Below are 17377 nucleotides of genomic sequence, written 5' to 3'. Positions count from 1 at the left end.
TTATTTGAAATGTTTGTTAAATACATTATGGATAACATTGGTGTACTGTGCTTGAATTACCATATGACAAACATTTGGTGAAGTTTACAATGGTTAAAATTATAGATTTTGTGACGTTTTACCGTCAAACATTTTAACAGATAAGCATTGAGTTTACTTTAGACAGTACGCAGTATATTCAAACAGGAACCGCAGACCAGATGTCATTGTACTTCCTGTGTGAAAGTTCACAACAAAGATGGCGCCGTCCAAGACGAAACATGCCAGCCAGGCTTGCATTATTCCAGGAGGATTTACTGGTAACTATTACATTTGATTATTTATTTAAATTGTTTTTGTTTTACAGCGGCTCATGCTTGGCTGAAAAACGCCTTCAATTTTCTCAGGTTGTGGTCGTATTACCGTTTTTCGGTGTAAACATAATGCTGAAAGGATGTAAGATGTAGAGCTAGGCTAGCCGGACCCTTTTTCTGTTTTGGATGTCGTCTGTTAATGGATGTCCGTAACTTGATCATTCATTCAAAATGTGTCATCTGCAGTGTTTAAAAATTGATTTAATTTGTTCTCTTGCTGATCCAGAGGTGTGTTTTGTGCTTAACTGTCCACCTGGTGTCTTTCAGTACTGTCCCTGCAGTACAGTCCTGACAGCGCTGCGCGCCACAGCGTGTTTGTTAAGGAGCACAAAGTGCGAGCGGAGAAGACTTCACAAAGACCTCTCGACAAAACACTGTTTGCCATCAACATTCCTCCATATTGTTCAGAGGTAGCTATTTCCCGTCTGTATAGATGTCTCCACTCCACCAGCACAACTGTTGACTACAAGAGCATGAATGATGCGCTAGTCTTTGCCAATATCCCCTTCCAAAAGGGAGCCGTGACTAAACGTATCATTTTCCATGGAAAACGTTTCTGTACATTCCAAACCTGCCTTTGTCTGTCCGCCAGCTAATCGTGAAGGAGCTGTTCTCTCAGTTCGGCCCTGTTAAGTCTGTGGAGCTGAGGGACAAGCCAGGCTCCTCAGAGCACACCGGGCCCAAGCTGTCCAAGTATTTCACACCAGCACAGAAGCAGGCACGTTTCGAAATAAATCATGACACTGACGATGATGGCCATATTGAAAATCCAGCTTGTTTTGTAGGCTATCCTGCGTCAGTTTATCTCACTCTTACATTGTTGTGCCTTCACTTTATTAAAACATGCACACAGGACAACACACTGCACCAAAAGAACGAGTGCTGTCTTGATCAATATTTGCCACCTTCTTTCTTCATTTCTTCCAGGGGTTCAAAGTGGGTTATGTTGTTTTCGACAACGCCAGCAGTATAGCAGCAGCCAAGTCCCACCCCCATGACGTCCCATTGGTCGTCTCCACAGAGCAGCAGCCAGTGAAAACAGGCATACAGAGTGCGTACAAAGCAGCGCACCTTTTACTTAGTGTCCGTTTTTTTTAAGTACATCTATAATCAACGTGTACATCCCCTTTTCTAGTAACAAAACACGTTTTTACATATTTAACAGAATGGGTTGACCAGTACAGAGAGGCGTTAATTCAGCCGGACAAACTACAGAAAGTAGTGGACTCCTTCCTGCAGGGCTATGACAAGAGAAAAGAGGAGGTAAGAGATCTTCGGTCTGACTGCAGGGTTTGAATCTCGAGTCCTGAACTCATTGATCGCCTCAAGGTAGCAGAGAGACCCGTGTCTGACGCGGTTTCTTCTCTCAGGAGGCAGAGCGTAAGAAGAAAGAGGCGGAGGAGCAACAGGAGGATGAGGAGGGCTGGGTGAAGGTCACGAGAGGAAGCCGCGGCATCAAGGCCCGCCCCCACAGCGAGATGGCCAACCAGAGGGCTTTGCATAAAGAAACCAGGAAGAGGAAGAGGAAGAGGAAGGAGCTGGTCAACTTCTACACCTGGCAGCACAGGAACACGCAGAAAGAACGTAAGTTGTCGCGGTAACATCTTCGGAACGCAGCGCTATAAACTGGCAGTTACGTAATCGTAAATCACTGACTTACTGTGGTCTTTAAAGGAAAGATTTTATGGTTCTGTAAACCTTTTCTATTTATTTTTCCAGACATTGCAGAATTGAGGAAAAAGTTTGAAGAGGACAAGCAGAGAATCGCTTTGCTTAGAGCACAGAGGAAGTTCCGGCCCTACTGAATAACTTGTTCATACATTTCTTACAACCAAATCACCCAACTTTTGTCTACAATAAATCTAAGTTAATCTTCTCGTCAAAGTCACAAGACTTGTCTTTAGTATGACTCATTTGCCTGTGTGACAATCATAGATGTAATCATGCTGAAATTAGTCTGGTGTGGAGGGAAGCCATCTGAACACAAACTCTGAGGTAGTGAGAAACAAAATCTTTGTATAAAGACGGTCTCTAAACATGTTGCAAACTAGAATTTCCGTACCTAGTTTACCATATTTGTATTAAATAGAAGTTAGACTTGAAAACGTAATTAAATATGCTTTATTTGGATTTGGTCAGTCTGTTGGCTGGGATCATGGCATCTGGATTCTGCCCTCCTGGTTCACCCCTCCTGGTACACCCCTCCTGGTACACGCCTCCTGGTACACGCCTCCTGGTGCACGCCTCCGTGTCCTCCAGCAGCCATGGAAGAGGAGAATCGGGACGGCAGAAAAAACAAGTGTGTAGACAGATGCCAGGAAGACTGAACGAGAGGACAGACACAAGACAACGACATACGAGTCCTTGAAACATGCTCTGTGACCATGTAGACACATCTCTGTCCATACCATCTCACTCCCCGTGCATACACAGGATCTCAGAAGTGTACCTGTATTGAAGCGAGTTCTTGGCCGTTACTCGGGTTCAGTGGTGTTCTCGGCAAACAGCAGAGGGCCAAACGAGAGCAGCTGGAACTGCTGACTTTCTGCCTCCCTCCTCTTCCTCTGTGGTTCTTCGTCATATGCTGAGCAACACAGGTTGAGACATGGTTACAACGTCAGAACTGATCCAGAACAACAAGCCGACACACAGGGCTGGTTCCCCACGAGGAACAGAAGGATAGAGATCAACTAGAGACTGCATTCTTCCTGCCCACCCTGGAGGTGCTCTCTGAGGTAACACAGGGGGGGGAACGTGGCTTTCACCGATCCCTGCATGTCTGATGGAGTAGGAAGGGAGGCTACACCTCTCATAGGCTCTCAGTGTGTCGCCATGGGAGCGGCACTCACAGGTGTGTCGCCATGGGAGCGGCACTCACAGGTGATGGAGCAGCGCTGTTCACACTTCATGTCCTTTGGGCAGATCTCCACCCAGCAGTAGAAGAACATCTAGCAAGCAGAGATGGAACATGTCCTTTTACACTTTGTACTACTTCAGACTGATCCCACGTTAGCAAAGGTAGTAGTCCAAGACAAAAAAGAGGAGAAATTAGGTTGTTGATACGGTTTAGTTAAGGTGTTAAGACAAAGAGACAAAATTAAAGAAGAAATATTTAAGGAAGAGAATTAAATGGAGAGAAAAGATATGAAGACAGTATCTGGAGAGACAAAAGAACAATGTTCAGACAGGGATATGGGAATCTATACCATATTATACCATGAAACATTTAGTCAGTAAATATATATATATATAAATATGGACATATGATAAGGCATTGGATTTGAGGGATATGAACAAACTTAACAGACCAGTGTAGCAGAAGCCCAAGCCTGATTGTGTAACGGCATGGTGTCAGCAACACAGTCCAGTTCTCTGTACTTGACCTCTGTTGTAAAGTCTTCAAGTACTTTAGAATTCCAGCAAATCCATTACAAAGTACACGCAACCATAGCCAAGTGAACAGTGACAACTGGACTGACAAGGACACAGCAAACTGTCTGCAAAACTGAATGTGTTTCAGTCAACTGGCTATATTGCTACTTTAATGGACCGGTAAGACCATAAAAAATGAAAGATTAGATTGGACGTCTAAAAATTGAACCTCCATGTCAACTAGTACCTCCTCCGAACTGAGTTGACCTGTCTCAGGGTCCAGGAAGGCGAAAGTGTGGACGTCGAACCTCCGGACCTGCACCTGAGAAGAGAAATGTGCACATTAATATGGTTTGTGTGTGTATATCATATGTCAAGTAAAACTAAAAAGGTAGAAAACCATGAAGTAGGTGCATAAGACTGGTCATCACATGGGTGTGTGTGAAAGCAGAGACGGAGGACATGGTATGTTGATGATTGCAGATGGAGGATTGGACAAGGGCCCAGGAACACTGGCCTTGAGCTTGTGGACGGACATCAAAGGGGGGGGAGATACGCCCAATTCAAAGAAGGGGGGGAGAGATAACAGAGGAGGGGGGATACACACATCCCTTCCTTTGTTCGTGATCCAGAAGGTTTCCTGTGACCATTTCTTCTTTGCAGTTGTGAACACGTTCGCCTAGAACGTGCAGCGGCCCGCGAGCACGTGCACTCAAACGTATTAACCCTTGTGTTATCTTCGGGTCATTCTGACCCATCAGTCGTTGTGACCCACCGTCATATTGCGACAACTTTACCGCATACAAAAACAAAGTGAAGCATTCTCTTTTAACCGTTGGGCTGTCTCAGACCCCCCACATTGCGAAGGTTAAAAGAAAAATATTTTTATTAGTTTTTGTATTGGGTAAAATTGACGCAGCGATGGTTCGTTATGAACCTTTGGGTCATGTGACCCGAAGGCAGCACAAGGGTTAAGAAGCTTTGGGCCTGTTTGAAGCTCATTCGTAAGATGGACTCGCACCCGTTCCAACCTAGAGGGCGCTGGATTCAGCTACGTCACCTGGGAGGTGGTGTTCCCAACTGGGCTCTCGAAGACGGAGCTCTTCATGTCGTCTTGGGGATCGGGACACCTGACGGAGAGGCACCGGAGAGACAAAACCACAGAAAACTCACTGAGTCATCTGTTACAGAGTAAGAAAGCTACTTGCCCATTTCGTACTACAACACAACAAAGACATGGGCCTCTGGAAGTGAGTTAATGCAGTGGATAGTACATTCTGGAAGACCCTACTCCCCCCCTCCCCCTCCCCACCGCCCCCCCCCCCCCCCCCCCCCCCCAGTCACCCGTCATAGAGAAGAGTCCAGGTGGAGTATCTGGAGGCTGGGTAGGCGAAGCAGTCCTGCACACGCAGGGAGAGGTTGGGGTCGGGGAAGGGGGTGTCGATGGACACCTCCACGTGCACAGGCTTCTGCAGGGGCACAGTCAGAGGCAGCTGCTCCCCAGGAATGAAGGAGGTGAAGGACTCGTCTAAAAAGTTCAAATAAAACACCCCCCCCCCCCAAAATGGCGGAGATATCAAACATAGGCCGCCCATAGGAGGTGAGATGCCTAGTCTTAGACTCTGGGTCGAGTTCATTGTGTGATGGTGGATGTTCACTTGCGCTGCAAGCTAATAGCTAATCGTGTTTCTCGGTGGTTCACAGTTTGAAGTAGCACCTCCTTGATTGCTTCTCACGGCCTTTTGTGTGCACCTCCATTAGGCTCTCTAGGATCTCTCTTACCTGGAAGGACTTTGGGATGATTGGACAGTACCTGTGGCGATTCTCATCTGGACTTTGACCATCCCCAGCGCTGTAACCGCTGGAGGGTTGGTGGGATTCAAGGACTGCAGATATTTGTGCTTCTGGACAGGTGATGCCTCGTACTGACACTGAACCTGCAGACTGGAAAGCCCTGAATTATTGGAGAACTACACATCACATCACTGCAGCGGTGACGACGTTGCCGAGATACACAAACTAGCAGCTCATTGTTCTTGTCAGTTGACCAACCATCTCACTCTGCCTGCATCATTTGTGATAATAACAACAATGACCATATTTGATTTGTCATGTCTTTCTTGTACTCAACGCGCTACAGTACATTACAATCCTACAACATCATTTACAATAACAATCACAAACAAATGAACAATTAAAAACCTAATCAAAAATGTTACATTTTCATCAGTTTCTTAAAGCAATAGATATGAAAAGCATCTCATGGTCACATCTCTGGAGGATAAGACCCCCACCCTTTTCTGTGTATGATGTCACAGTCCCGCTTTCATATTGAATCTGAAACATGTCTTAGTCTGAAAACAATGAAGTGCTAAGTCTAGCATCTAGAGGAGGACAAGAGGGTTTGACCCCCAACGGCACCTGAAGCGGGCATCTCTGTCAGAAGCATCTGTCAGCAGTTCCTCCACCTCCACTTCATAGATAATCAGATCTCCCTCAACCTGGAAATACCAAACGGATGGCGTCAAAGAACAACTTTAATATTGTTCCTATCAAGCTCTACTACTCAAAATACATTTTCAGGGATATTTAGTGCATAGGCCAGGCAAATTACTAGCCTCACCTTTATCTTAGTTCCACAGTCCGTCATGCCAACCTTGAAGACGGCTGTATCTGATGTGGTCACCACAGGAAAGCACTGAGGCTGGTCCTTGACCACTAAGCTGCTGGTATTGAGACGGGGGTCTGAGTCGGACGCCCTCACCCAGAACACAAAATGGCTGTCCTGTGAGCATGCTGAAGGCAAAGAGAGAGGCAAGCTTAAGATTGTTTCCCCCAAACTCTCCACATAGTCAAATTGGCTGTGAGGACTGAAGTTATGGGAACATGTTCTCTACATCAGTTTGTTGAGTGTCTGGTTTTCTGGGTATGACACCACAGTATGAAAATACACAACCTGCTAACCCTTTCCTTTTTTGTAATACACATCCAGGATCCAATTCGGCACCTAGCATAACTATGAGTACTAAAATTCCTCTGTGACACACACCTCAACGCAAAGATCAAAACAACCATACCATTCATCCTGTAGTAACAGGTCGAGTCCTGAGCGTCGTAGCAACAGTCCATTATGAGACAGGCATCGGCAGAGACAGCCTGGGGTCCACAGGCCACTCGCAGGGCTCTCTCTATGTCACACTCCCTAAGTGGTGCTGTCCAAGAGGGCCACCAAGATCATAGAAAGGATTTATCTCAGATGACTCCTCTGTAAGACATCTCATTGCAACAGTTTTCTGTAAACATAATGGCTGGAAGCTCATGAGATAATTGATTGAATTGAATGAATCATTGTTATCTTGAGGCTATGGTCTACTGAATAGCGTGTGATTTACTTTGAAATACACCTCTATTCATGTCGGACGTCATTCATGTTGAAGAAGCTGTTTTAATTTGGAAGAATTGTTTTGCCCATTATTCCGTTGGGAATTATAGCCTAAACGCAAAGGCTGGAGTTGATTTTAATGTTCGTCAAAGAAGAGGACTGCTTTGAACATTCTTCTTGGATTACTACTTGTACTGGAGATGCTAATACACTTTCAAGCACCATTCACCTGTCGCCTTGGTCTGTGAGTAGCCTGCCAGCCACTATGGCAATTCTGAGAAGATGCGTTAGCGCCATACTCACACGGGGGAAGGGTGCTGGAGGGCAGACCCTTCTTAGGGAGTAGAGGACAGCTGAGGGTGACCTTGTCCCACTGTTCCTCTGCAATCAACTGGACTTCCAGGGACACCTTCACCATGTCATCCTTAAAAAAGCAGAGGTTAGTGACTCCACAAATCCTTATTTCCATACAGATAGTGGCCAAGGCCGGGGTCTAAGAGGTCAGAGATTGTTAAGAGGAATATAGACAAGACACTGCTGGCTGATAAAACTGGAAAATAGAATGAGTCCGGAGAATACACACTTGGAAAAGGAACCCTTTGCTGTTAGTCAAACCGTTGGGATTACCTCAACCTGGACGAAACAGCTGTCGTATCTAGTGAAGAATGAGACATCATTACTCTTTGATCTGCCTCTCTGCACCCCACAGTGTTCTTTGGTTTTAGGCACTGGCACGCGTTTCCCAGTCTTGTCTGAAGATGTGGGTGACAGGAACAATTTTCTTTGTTTACAATTTACAAGCCACCTTAAGGCCAACAAAGGGCAAAACCACGTGCGTGTGTAAGGACAATAAAATGTGTAGAATCAATCTATTAAAAATGTATTTAAAATGCGATTGTTTTACCTATGATGTATAGATTGGGACCAACCAGTGGACCAAAAACTGCATGTATTCGTTGGCTTGTACAAGTGACTCGAGGCAGGACATGACGGTCTCCTTGTTCAGGGGGTTTGGGGTCAGCAGGTGGTTGGCATGTGAGGTTTGGCGATAAGAATGCTAATATTACAAAATATACGTTTTGTGAAATGGAGTGCATCTTTTGTTTGAATAAACTGATATTTTAGCGATTGATTAACATAGGCTAATTATGTAGCATAAATTAATGGCTGTGTAGCGTCTTCGCAATCTGGCATCAGGCGACTGTGTACTAGCCTATGAAGTCGCACGAGATTTGTAATCCTTGTTGATAGGTAAAAGCGTAACAGGTACATGTCCGAAGTCATTTACAGTTGTATTTGACCCATTTGCTCTTTTCATGAAGGCTCACATATCTCTCCTCATGAGGTGCGCCTCTTGACGCACATTTTAATGACAAAACATTACAGGTCTAACACTAACCCTAACAGATTAACCTAATTATCACCTAGATGGTTCCAGAACTATATTACTAAACATAACAGGCGAAGATGCATAATCAAACACAAAACGAACATCATACAACATGAAAAATTCCTTTGGTACATAACACAGAAGTTACTCATAGACATTTTGTTGACAGTCCAGAATTACCAAACCAAATACCTGCAAGTCACGAGACAGCTGATCGTGTGACGTAACAACTCGGTGTTTTTGGGGTTGTTTAGCTGCCATCTGCACTAGAGCTATCTAAACCTCTGTTTGGCAACATGGCTTTGAATCGAAATCATTCTCAGAACGGGGGCGTTTTGATCAACAACGGCGAAAGGTAAAGAATACTAGAAAGCGTAATTCGTATGTTTACAGTTCGTGGCAAGCTGTCTTGTTAGTACAGCACGCGTCGTATCTAGTCTAAACGTTTAGTAAGTTGGAGTGTGGCGAACTCGTAATTCTAGTTAGCATCAGCTAGCTCTCTAGCTAAATGGTTGGAGTTTACATTTACATTTAGTCTCTTTTTTTCGGGCTTAAGATGTTAGAAACTACACTACGGCATCTAGGTACTGTCCACAACATGACAAATCTGGCTTGACGTTTTTTGTTTCAGTGAATTAAATGAAATATGATTTTCTTCATGCGATAGGTAGCTAGCCACATAGGCTAGCTAAAGTATAAGTCCATAGACATTGGGCCTGTACGAGTTAGCTTGGCTACGTACCTACACTGCCTACTGTACAGTAGCTAGCTAATTACAGTTGTAGCTTGCAAATTATACACACAAAACTATAACTTATGGCATCCACGCCGTCGTGAGTGACTGTCTAAGATTGGTATTCTTGTTATCTATTAAATACCAAACCCATGATATTGCGGTAGGGCTACTGTCATTTTAACTAGTGAATGGCTAGTTTTTGGGATGTTGTGGTTGGAAGATTGGGCAATTAATTTGCTAAACACTTTAACGAGAAGCTTGCATGGGTGGGTACATCTTGGAATTGTCCGTTTTATAATTTCCTGACATATGGCAATTTTTATTGACAAATGTGTGTGTGTGCCTAGCTGTGAACGCTTTAGAAAGGTTTCAATATGAGACAACAGGTTTGGTCACTTCCGTACAACTGGCGTAGTAACAAGTCCATATTACCATGTGAACAGTGTGCTGAGGGAGTGCAAGAATGTGGACCTGTCCTTCAGCGATGTGACCGGCAAGAATGATGTCCTGAAAGGAACCAAGAAGGGGACTGTCTACCTCACTCCATACAGAGTAAGTTCTGCCTGCTTGCTACGCTCACTGTCTTGGTTTATGCATCTAGGACAAGTTGTGTGCGTGTGCATGCATGGTCTTTTTGTTAAAGGTCAAACTAAACAAATTGATGTCATATTGGCCCTCTCCCTCCCTCTCTCTCTCCCTCCACCCCCTCCCTCTCTCTCCCTCCACCTTCCTCCCTCTCTCTCTTTCTCCCTCTCTCTCCCTCCCTCCGTCATTCCCTGCCTCGCCCCCTCCTTCTCATCCCCGCTCCCTCTCCCTCCTTCCCCTCCCTCCATCTGCCCTCCCTCCCTCCCTGACCCCCCATCCCTCCCTCTCTCTCTCTCTCTCTCTCTCTCTCTCTCTCTCTCCCCCCCTCCCTCCCTCCGGTTCAGCTGGTGTTTGTGTCCAGTAATGCCAAGGACAGCCTGGGGTCTGTGATGTTCCCGTACTACCTTATGAAGGGCTGCAGCATCGAGCAGCCTGTCTTCGCCGCCAACTACATCCGAGGGACCGTGTCTGCCGAGACTGGGGGTAAGAGGTCCACAGAGCGGCACCCCATCACCTGCACAGCACCTGTGGTTCCAGACAGTGTTTTGTCTATACTCGAGCCGAGGACTCGTACTTGGATCGGGGTCTGGTTTTCCAGGAGGGAAAGGGGATTGGGTGGCACTGAAATCATGTATCAGGAAACGCCCGGATTCTTATGAAGGAATTATGTTTTTTTTGCAAGCATACCAGAACATAGGTCTTCTGTTGTAACTTTGATGACATTGAATGGAACCATAGCATGTCTTATTGACGTGTAGGTACTATAGACAAAAAAAATAAAATAAATGGAGACTGGTAGATGGACCTTGGACCCACTAAGAACAGGCTCTTCCAGAAGAAAATTGTTAACATTTTAAATGTTACATTTAAAGTTAAATGCCTCCCTTTGAGAGCAAAATGAAGAGGCTAGATCATTTAATGACAAACCCATTGTTTGTATGGTTGAATGGTGATGACACAGCAAAAAAGCAATACCCACAAAGCATGGTAAACAAGCCAGTTATACGCCGTTCACAAATGGTCAAATCGATTAGAGCAAACTTTTCAACCATCAAAGAAATTAAACTGTGTTGAGCTGTTCTGTTTTTTAGAAGAAGAAAAAAAATACTGGATTGCATGTAGCGTGAAGTAACGCTAAGCCCAATTACTCCTTGGATGTTGAAAATAGTTATGTTGTCAGAGCTGCTGGTAATGATGTTAAGCACAGATAACTGACTAACTTTAGCTAGCTAGATATGCTGGATAACGTCAACGCTTTGGAGATCTTTTATGTCATTATAAGAAGTGTAAAAATGTTTTCTTTTATAATGAGATGTGTGGGGACAAACTGGTCTAGACTGTGGCCACAGTTTAAGTAATTAATGAGAAACACTGGTATCTGATCATCAGCTCTCATTCCTAGGCTGGATTAGGCCTGGAGGTGTAGAGCCGTGGCCAAAAGTATTGGGAGCGACATACATTTTGTGTTTGCAAAGCTTGCTTGGCATAAAATGACTGCTAACATAATGTCAGTAAGTCATATCATCAGCACAGGGGAAAGTGTGAACTAGTTCTAGCCAGGTGAAATCACTCTATCATTCTGATTGGATTTTAAGAGCAGATTGACTGCTGGAAAAGAGGGGACTATTTGCATATATTGACAATTTTGGCCCCAAAAAGCTTAAAAAAAGAAAAAGAAATGTGCCTTATTGTATTCCAGTATTCTATAGAAACGTGAAAACATTTTCCTCATACTGAACCAGCAAACTTTGCAAAACACAACATTTGTCATTGCCAAAACTTATGGCCGCGACTGTAGGGTGATCTCGTGGTTCTGTCATGGGCCAGCCTCATCAGGTTATTGGCTGTAAGTGACATCGTATCCTGTCGTTCCAGACTGTAGGGTGATCTCGTGGTTCTGTCATGGGCCAGCCTCGTCAGGTTATTGGCTGTAAGTGACATCATATCCTGTCGTTCCAGACTGTAGGGTGATCTCGTGGTTCTGTCATGGGCCAGCCTCGTCAGGTTATTGGCTGTAAGTGACATCATATCCTGTCGTTCCAGACTGTAGGGTGATCTCGTGGTTCTGTCATGGGCCAGCCTCGTCAGGTTATTGGCTGTAAGTGACATCATATCCTGTCGTTCCAGACTGTAGGGTGATCTCGTGGTTCTGTCATGGGCCAGCCTCGTCAGGTTATTGGCTGTAAGTGACATCATATCCTGTCGTTCCAGACTGTAGGGTGATCTCGTGGTTCTGTCATGGGCCAGCCTCGTCAGGTTATTGGCTGTAAGTGACATCATATCCTGTCGTTCCAGGTGGCTGGGAAGGCCAGGCAACCTTCAAGATGTCCTTCACCAGCGGGGGCGCCATCGAGCTGGGCCAGGAACTCTTCAAACTGGCCACCAATGGTAGGCCCCATGTCCGTCTCGTCCTGATGATGTCACGACCCTCGCCCGTGACATCATCATTCCCGAGGACGGCTGGTGTTGTGGATCAGGGGCGTTGTCTTGGACAGTTCGAGGAGTGGCTGCCACCATCGAAGCTCCAACCGTCCTTCTCTCCCCTTCCTGTGTTTCAGCATCCCGTGCCCCGCCCGCCCAGAACGGCGGTGCCTCCTACGGCTATCCCTCACCGGGGATGATGAACGGCTACGGCCCTGCCGCGGTCCCGAACAGCTACCCCTTCGCACCCCCCCCACAGCAGAATGGTTTCTACCAGGGCCCCCCTGCCCCACCGGTCAACATGGGCTATCCTTACCCAACAGCAGCCGCAGGTGAGTTACCTCTGAAGTCCCTCCATTTGTTTGTGTGTTTGTTTTTGATTCTTTTATCTTAAAGAATAGAGATCTATCGTTACTATAGTTACTCCTGGTCGTACTGGAGCTGTATCTTCAACCCCCAAAAGATATGATGTAAATCATACCCTTACACCTCAAACCATCATCATCATCACATATAACTTTATATCGCATAGCGGATTCATGGAAAAACATGGAAAAACATTATATATATATATATATATATATATATTTAATGCCCCTTTCAAGTCATATTGAGATGAGCTTAAAGCTATTTAGAGCCCTCCTGGTTTTGAGAGATTATGTCTGTACGTCATACGCAGATGTCCTATATGTTTCCGTCTGTGTTGTGGGACATGAAGATATTCATGGTAGACCCCGTCTGTCTAGACACATTAAACTATTCAGACATTCACTGTTTTGAGTATGTCAAGAAACGATCTATCCGAGCACCGTAGGGCTAGGCTATTTTTGATAACGCTGGTCTGATTTCTCCCCCCCCCCCCCTCTCTCTCTCTCTCTCTCTCTCGCTGTCTATCTCTCTCGCTGTCTCTTTCTCTCGGTCTTTCTCTCTTTTGTGTGTCAGGAATGTACCCATCTGCCCCTGCCTACATGGCCCCTCCTCCCCCGTACCCTGGACCACCACAGAACTGGGCTGCCCCTCCCACAGCGCCCCCTCCAGGTTGGTCTCTCTCTCCCTCTCTCTCTTTTTCTCTGTCTCTGTCAGTCTGTCCCTCTCTCTGTCTGTCCCTCTCTCTGTCTGTCCCCCTCTCTGTCTGTCCCCCTCTCTGTCTGTCCCTCTCTCTGTCTGTCCCTCTCTGTCTGTCCCCCTCTCTGTCTGTCCCTCTCTCTGTCTGTCCCTCTCTCTGTCTGTCTGTCTCTCTCTCTGTCCCTCTGTCTGTCTCTCTCTCTCCTCACCCCCCTGTGCGTCTGCACCGCTGCACCTGTCAGATGGCATCCGTCCTCCCCAGAATGAGTCAGCTGACGGGACGGAGCAAGACGAGCCTGACGTCTTAACCGCTCCACGTCGCGCGGGGGGGGCAGTCAAGTCACCCTCCCAGTATCTGTTACCCTCCCTCAACCACGCAGAATATGACCTTGTCCCACACACAGTGGGGATGTGTGTGTGTGGGTGTGTGGTGGGGGTGAGGGGGGTCAAGGCACCTGGTTGTGTCTGTGTGTGCGTGTGAACGGGACTGAAGCAGGCAGGGGTGGGTGAAGGTCTAGTCCCGTACAATTCTCTCTCTACCTACTCTGACTCTCCTTGGCTCTTCTGGAGGCAGTGTCTGTTACACAACAGCTTTCTATTATTTACCTCTCTCTCTCTCGTCTCCTTTGTAGGTTGTCAATCATTGCTGTTTTTGTTGTTGTTGTAAAGATGCCATCAAGTAATGATTTCTGACACTGTCATTGTAACCGTCTCACTCTCCCTGTCTCTCTCTCTGTCTCTCTCTGTCTCTGTCTCTCTCTGTCCATGTCTCTCTGGCTCTCTCTCTGTCTATGTCTCTCTGTCTCTCTCTGTTGAAACCTCAGGTAATGCCAAGGCAGCAGAGGCAGCAGGCAGTGCCTACTACAACCCCAGCAATCCCCACAATGTCTACATGCCCATGGTAAGTGAACGCCATTCTCACTGGGATGATGTGTGTGTGTGTGTGTGTGAGAGAGAGAGAGAGAGAGCGAGAGCGAGCGTGCGAGTCAGAGGTGGGAACATATTTTGTTTGTTTTTTGATAACGATAAAAAGGTCCGCTTGTTTCAGTGATTGTGTCACTGCTAAACTGAATTGAATTACGTGGTTACGGAAATTACAGAAAGTTACTGTTGTGCACTCAGGGCTTGAGACATCCAGTCTTCTGTACTCGACAATTTATCAGCGTGAAGCAGGAAATAGTAAAGAAAGCAGAACAGCATTGTCAAATACATCCCTCCAGTAACCACTGTACCTGCTAGTACGGTACGAGGTAGCTCAGTTAGTGTTATTGTGTTTTCAACCTCTTTTTTTTCTCTCTCTCTCTCTCTCGCTCTCCTCTCTCTCTCGCTCTCCTCTCTCTCTCGCTCTCCTCTCTCTCTCCTCTCTCTCTCTCCCCTCTCGCTCTCCTCTCTCGCTCTCCATCTTTCTCTCCCCCCCCCTCTCTCGCTCTCCCGTCTTTCTCCCTCCCCCCCCCCCTCTCTCTCTCTCTCTCTCTCTCTCTCTCCCGTCTTTCTCTCTCCCTCCCCCCCCCCCCCCTCTCTCTCTCTCTCTCCCCCCCGTCTCTCTCCCCTCTCTCTCTCTCTCTCCCCCGTCTCTCTCTCTCCCCTCTCTCGCTCTCGCTCTCCATCTTTCTCTCCCCCCCCCCCTCTCTCTCTCTCCCGTCTTTCTCTCTCTCTCCCTCCCCCCCCCCTTTCTCTCTCTCTCTCTCTCTCTCTCTCTCTCTCTCTCTCTCTCTCTCTCTCTCCCGTCTTTCTCTCTTCCCCCTGCAGGAGCAGCCTCCTCCCTACGCTCCCTACCCCAGCTACCCCGAAAAGAAGGACAACTGAAGCACCAGCTCTTTGGATTCCACTCCCCCCTCCTCCAACTCCCCCCCCCCCCTACTCCCCCCCCTCATAGATAATAGATAAACCGCAGCAAACCGTAACGATGATGAATATGGTTATTATTACTATATCTTACCGACTCTAGATTTCCTGGCTGAACGGCTGGCAGTTGCCAGAATCCTGGCAGTTTTTCTCAGCCTGTAGTCCTCTCTTAGTATTTTGAATGTTTGAAATCATGAAATGGGAAAGAGGTGACTTCTAGATCACGTGACATATTTTTCCACACCTCTGCTTGACTACAGTTAATCTAGAACATTGCAAAACTGGTATTATTTGGATTTTAGCAGACGGGTCAGAGAAGTTAGGTTTTTCTCTCTCAGTTTAAAAGGAAGGCTCTCTGTTTGAATGTGAGACTGCCTCTTCTTAGGCAAGGGTTTCTGTCTCGATATTCTCCTGAATGCTGGTCTCAGACCAGTTGAAACTTTTTACATAGTACTGGGTATCATTACATGATCTGGAGGAGGATCTGACCCTAGACTAGTGGTCCTAGTCTTGAGTCTATGAGCCCTGAAACCTATTCGGCTGAGGAGGCACAAAGGAAAATGTCCGTTACAGGCAATAGACACTTCTAATAACCACAAAATTGTAAATACAAAATGTTTATTTACCAAAAACATTTTATAGAAATTTTCGCAATTTTAAACATTTCAAATGCTTATATTGACATCGGACGGCCGTTTCTATTCCTATCGTTAAAAGTATTTTTACATTCACCCTGCGAGTTAAGTGTCCATGCGCTCGTCTCTGTCTGTGTAGGGAGGGTTGAACAAGGGACGGCTCGGATTCTTCGCGACGCTAAAACGCGCCTGCCCTCGGTCATGGCTTTTCTTTCATTTTTATCAGAGGGTCGCAGGGAGCAAACGCCCGATTGATCAGGCGAAGCGTGCGTAGGTAACGGCAGTCCGCCGTCACGTGCGCTGGTCATACCATCTCAAGTCAAAACTTCTGTCGAGCGAGGAAGAGAACCTCCGAAGGGGAACGCGGTCGACGGTTCTACTCGGTGAGTAAGGACCCGTGGCCTAGTCCCAGACTTGTATTATATTGATGTATGCAGAGCCTGGCTGAAACGAGAGCCCCTTCTCTCTGTGATTACAGCAGTGTGGGGTTACTGGGCCCATGTCTGTCTATCATAGTTCTTCGGTGCTCACCTTGCAGTTATTACTAATTCACCCTGTGAACGCAAACTCACTCCTGATTAAACTGTTCTGAAGTGACTAACAGACCATATAACACATGTTGACTGTGTGCAGTGAAATCTCTTTGCATTTTGCACTAGTTTGTAGGAGGTTGAGGAATGGTTGGGTTCCCGTGGGAGTTGTCATCTGTTTGAATTAAACAAACGTATATAAAATGTCTATTATCTTGTGTTCGTGAACCCTTTTCCTTTTAGAGTTCCTTTTATGTTGATTAAAAATTGAAGGACTTACGAATAAATGTTTGTGAAAAACAAATCTCTTCTGGCATATGTTTTTGTGTTCATCACAAACGGTTAACCTTTTTATTTGAAATTAGATTGAATCCTAAATTATTTTATAGTAGTCAAGGAGCCATCGGTCAAACTATGTTCACAATGTGGATACGTTTCCAACATTGACTGTCCATTCAATGGGGTGCATGAAGAATAAAACCTGTGGTATTTTTGGTTGTGAAGAAAACCAACATCATGCAGAAGCAGTTGCAATTGAACTTCATAAGATTTATTAGGCTGTGAAATGCAAGCAAACCCCAAGATATCTCCAGTCCATATTTTCACAGAAAATCACACACTATAACTATACAGTTATTTCAAAGTACAGCTTCAAGAATCAGAACTGAATCTACAACATCACAAGGAGGTACAAGCACACAGAACACACAACTGCTTTTCATGGACATTGTTCATGTCATAATCACTAAGTCAATGCTCTTATAATAACACTAAATAAATTACTATTCGACCAGTTCTCACAACCCACCCTAAACATTTAGAGTACTATTTTGACAAAATGGCTGAAAGATTTTGTATATTGTAGTTTTTACTTAAAGCATTGTGAACATGTACAACAGGCTGTAAATTAATGGCAATAATGCTTAATGCCATGTAAATGTTTGTAAATGTCAAATTAGACCCTTAGTTGGTGCAAACTGACATATGTTCAGTAGGGAATATTTAATTTGAAAACAAACCTGAATATCATTTTGATAGAATGGTAGGATATGGCTGTAATTTG

The 17377-nt window shown here is 45.7% G+C and overlaps 3 protein-coding genes across 3 annotated transcripts; 2 read left to right on the top strand and 1 right to left on the bottom strand.

Moving 5' to 3' along the window:
• Positions 1–234: 234 nt before the first annotated feature.
• Positions 235–2244, top strand: rrp7a (ribosomal RNA processing 7 homolog A). The gene is made up of 7 exons (XM_067232681.1): positions 235–299; positions 621–763; positions 946–1071; positions 1281–1404; positions 1519–1616; positions 1724–1937; positions 2073–2244. The coding sequence occupies exons 1-7, from the start codon at positions 239–241 to the stop codon at positions 2156–2158; spliced, it is 852 nt and encodes a 283-aa protein (XP_067088782.1). The 5' UTR covers positions 235–238; the 3' UTR covers positions 2159–2244.
• A 233-nt stretch (positions 2245–2477) lies between these two features.
• On the bottom strand, positions 2478–7789 carry LOC136940498 (zona pellucida sperm-binding protein 1-like). Its single transcript, XM_067232680.1, has 12 exons — positions 7735–7789; positions 7411–7531; positions 6803–6937; positions 6349–6521; positions 6147–6226; positions 5539–5669; positions 5070–5253; positions 4786–4855; positions 3973–4047; positions 3203–3301; positions 2803–2937; positions 2478–2676 (listed from the first exon to the last, which is right to left on the bottom strand). Exons 2-12 carry the CDS (start codon positions 7523–7525, stop codon positions 2536–2538), a joined length of 1338 nt encoding a protein of 445 aa, XP_067088781.1. The 5' UTR covers positions 7526–7531; positions 7735–7789; the 3' UTR covers positions 2478–2535.
• Positions 7790–8737: 948 nt separating this feature from the next.
• wbp2nl (WBP2 N-terminal like) lies at positions 8738–16618 on the top strand. The gene is made up of 8 exons (XM_067232682.1): positions 8738–8852; positions 9677–9785; positions 10163–10301; positions 12114–12206; positions 12377–12571; positions 13182–13277; positions 14129–14205; positions 15054–16618. Exons 1-8 carry the CDS (start codon positions 8794–8796, stop codon positions 15108–15110), a joined length of 825 nt encoding a protein of 274 aa, XP_067088783.1. The 5' UTR covers positions 8738–8793; the 3' UTR covers positions 15111–16618.
• The last annotated feature ends 759 nt before the right edge of the window (positions 16619–17377 follow it).

Source organism: Osmerus mordax, chromosome 3, assembly GCF_038355195.1.
Source record: "Osmerus mordax isolate fOsmMor3 chromosome 3, fOsmMor3.pri, whole genome shotgun sequence".
Taxonomy (NCBI): domain Eukaryota; kingdom Metazoa; phylum Chordata; class Actinopteri; order Osmeriformes; family Osmeridae; genus Osmerus; species Osmerus mordax.
Note: the sequence above shows the minus strand (reverse complement) of the source record. Positions and strands in the feature narration are given on the sequence as shown.

Bases quoted from the DNA above. Each gene is read 5' to 3' on its own strand.
- LOC136940498 (XM_067232680.1), bottom strand. From the start codon at position 7,525: ATGGTGAAGGTGTCCCTGGAAGTCCAGTTGATTGCAGAGGAACAGTGG. The intron at 4,856-5,069 runs GTGACTGGGGGG...CCTCTCCGTCAG, and splicing joins TGGACTCTTCTCTATGACGG to GTGTCCCGATCCCCAAGACG. The intron at 2,677-2,802 runs GTACACTTCTGA...CCTCTCGTTCAG, and splicing joins AAGAACTCGCTTCAATACAG to TCTTCCTGGCATCTGTCTAC.
- rrp7a (XM_067232681.1), top strand. From the start codon at position 239: ATGGCGCCGTCCAAGACGAAACATGCCAGCCAGGCTTGCATTATTCCA. The intron at 1,405-1,518 runs GTGCGTACAAAG...CATATTTAACAG, and splicing joins AGTGAAAACAGGCATACAGA to AATGGGTTGACCAGTACAGA. The intron at 1,938-2,072 runs GTAAGTTGTCGC...TTATTTTTCCAG, and splicing joins CAGGAACACGCAGAAAGAAC to ACATTGCAGAATTGAGGAAA.
- wbp2nl (XM_067232682.1), top strand. From the start codon at position 8,794: ATGGCTTTGAATCGAAATCATTCTCAGAACGGGGGCGTTTTGATCAAC. The intron at 8,853-9,676 runs GTAAAGAATACT...CCATGTGAACAG, and splicing joins TTGATCAACAACGGCGAAAG to TGTGCTGAGGGAGTGCAAGA. The intron at 9,786-10,162 runs GTAAGTTCTGCC...CCTCCGGTTCAG, and splicing joins TCTACCTCACTCCATACAGA to CTGGTGTTTGTGTCCAGTAA.